This window comes from Pogoniulus pusillus, chromosome 23 (genome assembly GCF_015220805.1).
Source record: "Pogoniulus pusillus isolate bPogPus1 chromosome 23, bPogPus1.pri, whole genome shotgun sequence".
NCBI lineage: Eukaryota > Metazoa > Chordata > Aves > Piciformes > Lybiidae > Pogoniulus > Pogoniulus pusillus.
The window spans coordinates 18,491,795-18,504,035 of record NC_087286.1 but is presented as its reverse complement, the minus strand read 5'-3'; the positions used below and the strand labels follow the sequence as shown (position 1 = coordinate 18,504,035).

Below are 12,241 nucleotides of genomic sequence, written 5' to 3'. Positions count from 1 at the left end.
GAACAAAAGGCACACTATGAATTTTGGCAGGCGTGTAGGAAAGAGAATGTAGCAGATTTTCCATCCCTACACTGGGATGAATGAATCTCTGCTGTTGTGGAGCTCAGAACTGAGAGCAGCTGGAAGTTACCAGGTGGCAGGTGTGTTGCACTGTTACATGCACCTGAAAGAATTAAGTTTCCTTTCCTCATACAGGTGTTAGGAACAATATCAATTTCATAGAACCAACCAGGTTGGAAGAGACCTCCAAGATCATCCAGTCCAACCTAGCACCCAGCCCTATCCAGTCAACTAGACCATGGCACTAAGTGCCTCATCCAGTCTTTTCCTGAACACCTCCAGGGACGGTGACTCCACCACCTCCCTGGGCAGCCCATTCCAATGCCAATCACTCTCTCTGTGAAGAACTTCATCCTAACATCCAGCCTAGACCAACCCCGGCACAACTTCAGACTCTGTCCCCTTGTTCTGTTGCTGCTTGCCTGGGAGAAGAGCCCAACCCCCACCTGGCTACAATGTCCCTTGGTTTTGCTCAACTTAAAGCACATTATTAAGTGTATCTGTAAGAAATTATTTTGTCTCAAAATTACTAAATGTTAGCTCTAAAAATGTTTCAAATTAGGAGTGCATGTTAATTTTAATGTAACTTACATTTTCAGTTTGACCTTTTTCAGTAGGGTAGAAAAGGCTTTGCTGGCCCCAAAGGCTTTGTGACTGTGGCAAGCTATTTCTAGGATATAAATAATAAGGTAGAAGGAAGTTCTAATGGTTTTCCTATTTTTCTATCTGTTTTATTAATAGTTCTGTACAGCTTTGAAGATCTATTGCACTCTCTAAGTGCTAAGTGTTATTTAATTGTAACTGTTTAAAATGACTGAAATAGAAAAGGTTATGGTCTTGGGGGCTGATTAAGGAAACAACTGAATTTAAACCCAGTCATTTACTGCCTCAGCTCATGAGATGTGTCTTTCTAGGGGTATGACTTTAGCACTGTTTAGATTTCAATATACATTTCTAGCTTGTAAAGGACTAATGGAAGGTAGGACCAATGACTGATCAATTCTTGTCCCTAAGAAAGATTTTAGTTGAAATAATAAATGAGAGAGTTAATTGTGGACATGAAAGTGTTAGTAAAGGCATGAAAGGTGCTTCACAGCCAGGGAGGTTTAGTTGGTCATCTGTGAATTTGTTTACACAAGTTGAACCTCCTTCTACTTCTTGTGATCCAAATTGTTTGGGTTAGAAATTACCTTTGAGATCATGAAGTCCAAGCTTTATCTAATTCTACCAAGTCTGGTGCTAAACCATGGCCCTTAGCACCACATCTGTCCTCTACAGTATGTAGCTGAGGGAGCTGGGGGTGTGCAGCCTGCAGAAGAGGAGGATCAGGGCAGAGCTCATTGCTCTCTACAATTACCTGAAGGGAGGCTGTAGCCAGGTGGGGTTGGGCTCTTCTGCCAGGCAACCAGCAACAGAACAAGGGGACACAGTCTGAAGTTGCGCTGGGGGAAGTATAGGCTGGATGTTAGGAGGAAGTTAGTTCCTGATAGAGAGAGTGATTGGCATTGGAATGGGCTGCCCAGGGAGGTGGTGGAGTCACTGTCCCTGGAGGTGTTCAGGAAAAGCCTGGATGAGGCACTTAGTGCCATGGTCTGGTTGCTTGGCTAGGGCTGGGTGCTAGGTTGGACTGGATGATCTTGGAGGTCTCTTCCAACCTGGTTGATTCTATGATTCTTTCACGAGCTATTTTCTAACTTCCTCAAGATAATTCACTGAGGGAAGAGAGGGAAGGAGTCAATCTCCACTTCTGGCCATTTACTTAGCTATGAGACAAATACTCACCAGAGTGGACTGTGGGTATCTGGCTGCTCTGAGATTGTGCTCCCATTGAAAAAGTGGTCCTGCTGTCCCTACCACTTTGAGCCATAGCTGTGGGCAGGGTCTGATTCCAATTTGAAAGAAAGCTCAGCTTTGAGTAGCATCTTATCAGATGCCTACCAGCACCCATCCTACCTCCCAAAGCATAATAGAGAGAATCTGCCAATTTTGACCTTTATTCAACTTATTGTAATGCTCCTGTAACCTCTGCTATACGACTGTTCTCCTTGCAGAGAAACTCAGTTGAATGAGCAAGCTGCTTTGTTCCATAGCTCTGGCAGGCAGCACTGGGTGGAATCATCTTTTGACAGAAAGAAGTAGTTTGATCACTTTATGCTAACTGAGAAGCAAGGAAGTAAGATGGAAACTAAAAAGTAAAGCTCCAATTTGTTTAGTCCTATTTAATTGTACACAGCATTTCTCAGCACAGTGCTGGAGCTGTAATGGTGCAATTTACCTCTTGGAAACAACACCAAAGCTTATCATGATTTTATTTACCAAAGTTTTAGTGCATTTTTTAATTAAACTTTATTTGGGTAGCTTGACTTTCAAACTAATTAAAACACCACTGTTTGTCTTGTTTCCAAAAATACTTTGGTTTTAATACTGCAATCACTTAGCTAAGAGAAGGAGTAATTAAAGTTATCCTCGAGTTGCACAATTTAGTTTATTTGAAAATGCTTTGTATAGTTTTTAGATGAAGTTATAAATGTTCACTTTGGAACTACCTGAAGATTAATAGTGATGCATTTGAAATGCATTATTTTTTTTTATTGATTCTTAATGTAGTAAATTACTGAAGTTATTTGGCAGCAAACAGAAATAGCCAGTGATGTTGCTCACATTTATTTTCCTGATAGCGTCACAATTTGCATTAATTGCATTGCAGCTGCACTCACTTATATTAAAAAGCTTCTACTATAATTAATCCTTTTTATTTCAAATCATTTTGGCACAATTTCTAGCAATAAACACTCATAAAAGACAGACACTTGAAAAATAACCTACAAGTTTCTTCAATATACCTATTGCTGTTTTTTTTTCCTGACAGGAAATTATTGATAGGCTTCTAGGATCAAGTGTTGCAAGTGGCTCAGGCTTAAGACTGGTTTGAAAAATGCTAAGTGGATTATTTTGCATGCAAAATAGACAGGTTTTGAATTTGTGTAATTAACCTGTGTTTAGAAAATACCTTGATTTATGTCTACATTTGTATTTCAGTTGCATACATTATGGAAATTTAATTTATAATCCATTTAGCTGATGTGATCATAGTTTTTAGTGCTATCATTTATTAGTCCTTGTATATTAAATGCTCTAAAGGCTTAAACCTGCCTTGTGTAAAAAATTACACCTCTACATTTACATTTTATGAGTCATAGATGGAATTCTACTTTAAATTCGGGGAGCTTTGATCTATTTAAGGAATTACAATGGCTTTATTGTTACTAATGCAGGAACAGCAAACAGTGACCTTACACATTGCAAATTAATGATTTATCCCTCTAGTTTGCTTTTAAAGTCAACTATACAAATGAGGATTTCGACTTCTACACCTTGAATAAATCATATGGCTCTAAATATAATGCACCCTTTGGCTTTGAACTCGTTATTCTGAATTCTTTCTGCAAGCTCTAACTTGTCTCATGGAAATGTTCTTTCAGAAGTGTAAGGATTTGTGATTATTTTTCTTGATGTCTTTGTTGGAATATCAGTGAGTGATTACAGCTACATTTAGTCTTCTTTGTTTCCATTTTTTTTTTCTCATTGTGCTTCCTTTGCAAAGTATGTAGCAGATTGTAGAGGAATTAAGACAAAACACTGCTCTTGAAGAGTGAAAAGAGAACAGTGTTTTGTGGGTGATGCCTCTTCTGATCAGCCTGGCAGTGAGGAATTACAACACTGCTCTTGAAGAGTGAAAAGAGAACAGTGTTTTGTGGGTGATGCCTCTTCTGATCAGCCTGGCAGTGAGGAATTACAACACTGCTCTTGAAGAGTGAAAAGAGAACAGTGTTTTGTGGGTGATGCCTTTTCTGATCAGCCTGGCAGTGAGGAATTAAAACACTGCTCTGAAGAGTGAAAAGAGAACAGTGTTTTGTGGGTGATGCCTTTTCTGATCAGCCTGGCAGTGAGGAATTAAAACACTGCTCTTGAAGAGTGAAAAGAGAACAGTGTTTTGTGGGTGATGCCTCTTCTGGTCAGCCTGGCAGTGAGGAATTAAAACACTGCTCTGAAGAGTGAAAAGAGAGCAGTGTTTTGTGGGTGATGCCTTTTCTGGTCAGCCTGGCAGTGAGGAATTAAAACACTGCTCTTGAAGAGTGAAAAGAGAACAGTGTTTTGTGGGTGATGCCTCTTCTGGTCAGCCTGGCAGTGAGGAATTACAACACTGCTCTTGAAGAGTGAAAAGAGAACAGTGTTTTGTGGGTGATGCCTTTTCTGGTCAGCCTGGCAGTGAGGAATTAAAACACTGCTCTGAAGAGTGAAAAGAGAACAGTGTTTTGTGGGTGATGCCTTTTCTGGTCAGCCTGGCAGTGAGGAATTACAACACTGCTCTTGAAGAGTGAAAAGAGAACAGTGTTTTGTGGGTGATGCCTCTTCTGATCAGCCTGGCAGTGAGGAATTAAAACACTGCTCTTGAAGAGTGAAAAGAGAACAGTGTTTTGTGGGTGATGCCTTTTCTGATCAGCCTGGCAGTGACACTAATGACACTGTGAAGGTCTGATGGTCATTGTTAGAGATGCTGATGTGGCAAACAGATGGACAAGAGGGAAGGCTATGCACAGACAGCAGGTTTCAGAAACGTTGTGTTTTAAAGGCTTTTCCTTTATGCATGCCATACCTTTTTTTAGAGCTCTGGAGTTTTCATCTGCCCTTCCTTTGAGAGCTACCATATGTATTTTCCTGTTCCAATTGACAAGAAGTTGTTAGTGCTTGAAAAAGGAGCAAAGTTGTTTTGCATTTGTGCTAGTTTGAAGCTGGCTGGGATGTTTTGGTGAGAAATAGATTGCAGGCTGTGAAAGGAAAACAGTGGTGATGTCTGCTTCACTCACAGGCTTGCTGAGATGCATAAGAATAAAAGCAAAAGATAGATAAAGTAGTCTTGTCTCACTTCTGCTGGGGAACTGGCTGAGCTGCATCTTACTCTCTAACCTAACTCTCCATTTTGGACTAATCTGTATTGCTTCCTAACCCCCTGGCTGAACCTCCATTCTTCCTTGGGACTGGAGTAAGGTTGAGAGGGGTAGGGGAAAGGTGAAGGGGCAGTCGGGAGCCCCTCCTGGGGACTCAGGTTTCTGGGAGGGCTGTTGTGTTTCTGTATTATCTATTACCTTGTCCATTTCTGTCTATAACTGTATATACTGTAACTATCTGCTTCTATATTGTGCTAGCTGTAAATATAAGATTCATTCAAATTTCCAGAGCTGGCTGAGTCTAGTCTGGGTGATTTCCAAAGTGTGGGGGTGCAGGGAACACCCAAACCATGACAGCATCACATCAAAATGTGATCACACAATAGATCTGTGGAGAGTGGTGCTGCTGGAGTGTTGTGCATTTTTGACATTCCTGAGGAAACTCAGTTTACAGTAAAAATACACTTTTTTCCAAGTGCTGGATATTTGGGTCAGGTTTGGGTTTTATTCAGCAATTTTTGGACAGGTGCAACAAAATAGAATAGAATAGAACAGAATCAACCAGGTTGGAAGAGACCTCCAAGATCATCCAGTCCAACCTAGCACCCAGCCCTATCCAGTCAACCAGACCATGGCACTGAGTGCCTCATCCAGGCTTTTCTTGAACACCTCCAGGGATGGTGACTCCACCACCTCTCTGGGCAGCCCATTCCAATGGAAAATCACTCTCTCTGTGGCAGTCAGGTCAAGGAAGGATTGCACACATGGTAGTCATCACTGGTGAGCTCTCAGCTTGGAAATTAAGATGGTTAGATAATGGCATCAGGCATTAGAATTCCCCACAATATACAGTAACAAATCAGTGTTTTAAAATGTGCTGGGTTTACATAGTTGTTTTTAAGGGTCAAACTACTTTAAATGTAGCAATTGGTATGAATGGAAAACGATTGCTCATGATAATGCTACTCAGAGTAAAGATGCAAGAGTCTTGAGGAAGACATTCTTTGTGCAGCTGCATTATGCTTTGGTGACCTTTGCTTTGCTTGCCAGTCTGTGCAATTGCTACACTTCCTGTTTGTTGCTGTACTTCAGACAAGAACATTGTGACAGATAAGCAGTGACCTTACCTTTTAAATCACCATACAATTAATTTGTAGAATCTGGGAGCTTGGTCTTTCACAAGAGTATTTCAGTTTCAAGCTTTGGATGGATACCTGCTCCATTGCCATACCATTTGGTGTTCAATCACCAAATGAAGGAAGAATTACCCAAAAAGTTAACAAAGAGATCATAGCCTTCAGAAATTCTGCATCTACAATAAAACCTCATGCCTTTAATTGCTTTGTTTTTCAGGCTCTTTATGAAAATATGCTGGTGGAGCTGCCATTTGCTAGTTTTTTTCTCTCTAAATTATTGGGAACAAGTGCAGATGTTGACATCCATCACTTAGCTTCATTAGATCCAGAGATGTACAAAAACTTGCTTTTTCTCAAGAGCTATGAAGGTGATGTGGAAGAACTTGGACTAAACTTCACTGTGGTAAATAATGATCTTGGAGAAGCACAGGTAAGAATGGCTTTCAGTTTTTGGTTTATGTATGACTGATGAATCATTACAACCCCTACTAATATATTTTTTCAGTGATGTGAGGCATTGTATGGATTCTGACTTAGTATTTGGGGTAGACAGTAACAAGTTGTTGCTAAAAATATCGCTTTTGATGATGGCTTAAAAGTTTGGTTTTCTAAGTAGTAAACTATGGTCACTATTTTCCAACAGTCATACTTGAAAAATTCTGTTGCCCAAGATAATTTCTTGAACAAAATACTCAGTCTCTTGTTTGATTGCATGTGAAACCATTGCAAAAACCTGTATTATTATTCATAAACTATAGAAGTACTTCCAGATTTGGAATGAGAATTGTTTTAAAGAATAATGACCCTTTACTGTGAGATAAGCATTGCTTCCTTCAAATACAACTGGTCCAGAACTTCTGCTTTAACAGCAGTAGAGTTGAACTTTATCTTTAGAATAATAGAATCATAGAATTAACCGGGTTGGAAGAGACCTCCAAGATCCTTCCCCTGGCACAACTTGAGACTGTGTCCCCTTGTTCTGTTGCTGGTTGTCTGGCAGAAGAGACCAACCCCACCTGGCTACAACCTTCCTTCAGGTAGTTGTAGACAACAATGAGGTCCCCCCTGAGCCTCCTCTTCTGCAGGCTGCACACCCCCAGCTTCCTCAGCCTCTCCTCATGGGGTTTGTGTTCCAGGCCCCTCACCAGCTTTGTTGTGCTTCTCTGGACACCTTCCAGCACCTCAGCATCTCTCTTGAATTGAGGAGCCCAGAACTGGACACAACACTCAAGGTGTGGCCTGAGCAGTGTTGAGTACAGGGGAAGAAGAACCTCCCTCATCCTGCTGGCTACACTGTTCCTGATGCAGACCAGGATGCTATTGGCTCTCTTGGCCACCTGGACACACTGCTGGCTCATCTTCAGCCTACTATCCACCAGCACCCCCAGGTCCCTTTCTTCCTGGCTGCTCTCAGCCACTCTGTCCCCAGCCTGTAGTGCTGCTTGGGGTTGTTGTGGCCAAAGTGTAGAACCCTGCACTTGGTCTTGTTAAATCTCATCCCATTGGCCTCTGCCCACCCATCCAGCCTGTCCAGGTCCCTCTGCAGGGCTCTCCTACCTTCCAACAGACCAACACCTGCTCCTAGCTTGGTGTCACCTGCAAACTACTCTTCTGTCCCCCGTTTCCTGTAATTTTGGAAGATCCTATAACCTAGAGTGCATTACAGTTTCAAAGCAGTGTCATCACATTTGGAGTTCCTGAGTCACACTGAAGGGAAGAGTCAACAGTTGCTTGATAAAAGTAATGGTTCATGTTAAATGTGTCCTATGTCATTTTCCCCCTGAGTTACACTCCCTGTGTGAGAAGTCAGAGTCGTACTGAAGGGAAGAGTCAACAATTGCCTGATAGAAGTAATCTTTCCTGTTAAATGTGTCATACATCATTTTCCCCCTGAGTTACAGGGTTGGACTTGATGATCTGTGAGGTCTCTTCCTCCAACCTTGATGATACTGTGATACACTGCCTATGTGAAAACTGGCTGGAAGAACACCCCAAAACTGATCTATAGATGCATGATAAAGATGTATTGAGCAGCAGATTCTTCCATAAGGGACTGAAGCTGATTCAAGTTCTGTATTATCCCTCCCTTTATTTGGTTACTAGGTTGTGAAGGACACAAAGTGCCAGTTTCTAATAGAACTCAGGATTTTCTAGGGCAGGGGGAAAGGCTGTTGTTTGTATTCTGAAGTCATTAACTTAAATGCACTTAAAGTAATAGTTTTGTTGATTGCAGCTAATACAAATTCAGTTTTGTCTCTAATTAAAAATGGAAAGCAGTCAATATTGTCTGGACATGTTTTGGTTTCTGCATTACATGCATCTACTCTGCCCTCAAAAATTAGCCACACAAGTTAGACTATACCTCAAGAGGTAAGGCTGAGAAAAGAGAAATAGCTCAGAAATAGTGTAAAAGGATCTCCAAGTTAGAGATGCTGCCAGCTCCACCTACTGCAGCAAAAAATTGTAAGAAGCCTGATTTGTTTGGTTAAATTCTCTGAAGGCTATGGCTAGCACTGTCAAGAGTTTGGCTTTGTAATTGTTTGGCATAGCTCTAAAAAGAAGATGAAATATAATAATGAGCTTCTAAACCACTAAACTCTAAGTTAAATATTCTGATGCCATTCTGCTGTGTTTACACTTGGAGAGTGAACACTACCTGTGAAGTATTAACCATCTCTTAATGAGACTTCATGTTATTGTAGTTTAACAGAACTAATTAGTTCTGTGCTTAAATGCAGCAAGTTCTAATATTTGACTTCATTACCTTAAACCTCATATGGACAAATAGATTTTGTCTGGTATTTGACTTGTGTGACCATTGTGTACTAATTGTGTCAAGGTAAAACTAATTCACTTCAGGAAAAGAGCTTAATTTGCACTCTTTCTGTTGAATGTACATTACCTCTAGTTTTCAGCTAAACAACCACTTTAGTGTCTAATAAATTAGTGCCCAATAAATGCATCATAAATCTATCCTTGTAAATAGCTATCCTCGTGGCAGTATCCATCCAGCAATTGTGGCACAAAAGCATTATCTGCAATGAAAGACACATTGCAAAGGGCTTCCATTGCTCCTGTCAGGAGTAGAAGGTAGAAATTCTATTATCAGCATATTGATTCCAATCCTGTAATGTGCTTTTAGATCCCATTAAACTATTGTCAAAGTGCATTCACCAGAAGTTGAAAAAGGTACTTAATAATTTGCACATTAGACCTGCTAATTAGGGGAGCTATGCCATCAGCCTTATCTTCCAAGCCCAAAGAGCTTTAGTTTTTGATAAAGAACTATTCTGATGTGGTGATGATACCAGGCTAGATCTCAGCTGTTAGACCTGCTGCATAACATGGTGGCCAGTAAAATGTCTTATAAGAATGTCAGCCTTGAAGTAGCTGTGTATATTGATTTTATTTTTCCTTTTAATATTGTAGATTAGATTAAATGCTTATAAAATGTTTATAATGAGTGTAAGGTTAAAATATTCAAGAAAACACCTCCCTTTTTTCAGTGAGGGTTGTGAGAGGAAGACTCAAATGTAATATTCCTTCAGATGCTGTACTCCAGTGAGTCTTCTCAAACATTGACAGCTAAGATCACATGGATTGGAACAGTTGGATAGGATAGGAGACTCTATAACCAGGACTCCATAAATGAAATGTAGAAGCACAAATCTATAGAGAAGCACCACAGGTTTCTGTGAAATGGACATAGGGGGTGTCAGGACACCACCTCTGGGCTTCTCAAACAGATGTGAATGCCATTGCTGTTACTGAAAATACCATGACTCACTAAGAGAGAGTTCTTTGCCTTTAAATTTCCATGAGAGAAAGCATTGAAGCCTTGAAAATAATTCTGGAAGTCTCTGTCTTGGCAACTTCTTTACTAGGATGCAGTGACTTCAGATGAATGATTTTGGAGAGTTTTCAGAAGCAAAATACTTTAAGTTGAGGCTGATCCTTCTTGGGCAGATTTATAACACTTAGGACAAATGCATTCTTAGGCATTCAAATGCAATCTCCTACCTGGAACTCCTGCCTGAACATCTGGAAGGCAGATGACAGGGAAAGAAAGAAAACTTTTATTGCTTTATTTTCAGAGTGGGGAAAAATTTCAGCAGTGATGCGAACAAAAGCGATTGGAGTCTAGCACAAAAGATTTTCATCTGTCCTAAGCCCAAGTTTCTGTGAGTCCTTGACTGTCTCTAAGAGCACTTTTTGGACATTGCATGGCTTAACACCTTCATACACAAACCAAGAATGCCTGGATGACAAATCCCTTCTTCTTTCCTTCACTGTTTCCCACTTTGCCCTCTAAATATTAACTGTTTTTTCTCCATTAGCTTGGGAAATACCTGCCACTAGCAGATTGGTGTGAGCTGCAGCTAGCACTGAGTTTGTCCAAGTATATCTAACTTTCTGTTAGAGTCATTATGCAGTGCTTCAGTAAAAAACTGCCAAGTGTCTTATCTGATAGATTTAAAAAATACAGGACTTTTCTATCCCCTTTTGGTATTTCCCCTTTGTTTTCAAAATGTATTGGTGGGTATGGCATAAAACCTCAGTTACCTATGCTATTACTTTGATGATCTGAATGAATGATGCTCTAAATAATAGATATGATCTGATTTCTTTTAAAAAGTGGGATTTTGATAGCAAACCAAATGATTTTTTATTTCTTTGCTTGTTTGAACTTAGAACTAAAAAACAAGAAATAATTCAATGACCCAGGTGGCCAAGAGAGCCAATGGCATCCTGGTCTGTATCAGGAGCAGTGTGGCCAGCAGGACAAGGGAGGTTATTCTTCCCCTGTACTCAGCACTGGTCAGGCCACACCTTGAGTGCTGTGTCCAGTTCTGGGCCACTCAATTCAAGAGAGATGTTGAGGTGCTGAGGCGTGTCCAGAGAAGGGCAATGAAGCTGATGAGGGGCCTGGAGCCCTGTGAGGAGAGGCTGAGGGAGCTGGGGGTGTACAGCCTGCAGAAGAGAAGATTCAGGGGTGACCTTATTGCTGTCTGTAGCTACCCGAAGGGAGGCTGTAGCCAGGTGAGGTTGGTCTCTTCTGCCAGGCAAGCAGCAAAAGAATGGGGGGACACAATCCCAAGTTGTGCCAGGGGAGGTCTAGGCTGACTGTTAGGAGGAAGTTGTTGGCAGAGAGAGTGATTGGCATTGGAATGGGCTGCCCAGGGAGGTGGTGGAGTCACCGTCCCTGGAGGTGTTGAAGCAAAGCCTGGCTGGGGCACTTAGTGCCATGGTCTGGTTGCTGAATAGCTCTGGGTGCTAGGTTGGGCTGGATGATCTTGGAGGTCTCTTCCAGCCTGGTTGAATCTATGATTCTGTGACCTGTAGATGTGGCACTTTGGAATATGGTTTAGTGGCCATGATGCTGTCAGGTCCATGGTTGGACTTGATGATCTTGGAGGTCCCTTCCAACCAAAAAGATTGTGTGATTCTGCTACCCAGGTCCGTAGGTTTTGGGTGGTTTTCAGTTCTCGCCCATCCTGTATCTCTTGCGTTGCTATCTCACACCATCTAGTGGTGAAAAGTGGATGGACCAAAGTAAAAAACAAAGGAGTGTGTTCATGTCAAGTGAAAGAACTGCATTTGCTGAAGTGGTGAGACAACAGCATGGAATTGTGCAGCTCTGTGAAACAATTAGTAAGTGGGCAGAGAGCGAAGCATTAGTAGTGGTGAGGTCTCAGTGATCTGTTCACCAGTAGCATATTTGTTAGCTCTGATCCTGTAACACTGAAGAGGAGAGGAGTTCACATAACAAGAGAAAGCTTTCTGATCTTGTTAGGCTTTGTAAAAGTGTGTATTATAGGAAAGAACTAAAGGAACCTGATTTACTTCTTTTCAGTGAAAAAAGTCTCTGGGAAGGTTAATGAAGTTTCTGACCATAAGTATTAAATCATTGATGCAACTGAGGAGGAAGGAAGGAGAGGGTTATAGGACAGTACTGAGAATAGGAGCTGGGTATGAACAAACTTTACCCATTGGACTTGATGTGTTGTAGTCTGTGTTGTTGTCTGCAGTATCAGAGGAGAATGCTCAGCAGCCATGGAGCTCCTCCTCGTCAGATGTTTCACTGTGGTGTGAAAC

At 41.2% G+C, this 12,241-nt stretch overlaps 1 protein-coding gene across 1 annotated transcript in view; it reads left to right on the top strand.

Moving 5' to 3' along the window:
* UBE3C (ubiquitin protein ligase E3C) overlaps positions 1-12,241 on the top strand; it is a 72,742-nt gene that overhangs the window by 48,208 nt on the left and 12,293 nt on the right. The window contains exon 19 of the mRNA XM_064162810.1: positions 6,363-6,575. Coding sequence (XP_064018880.1) covers positions 6,363-6,575 — 213 coding nt within the window. The remainder of the gene's footprint in view (positions 1-6,362; positions 6,576-12,241) is intronic.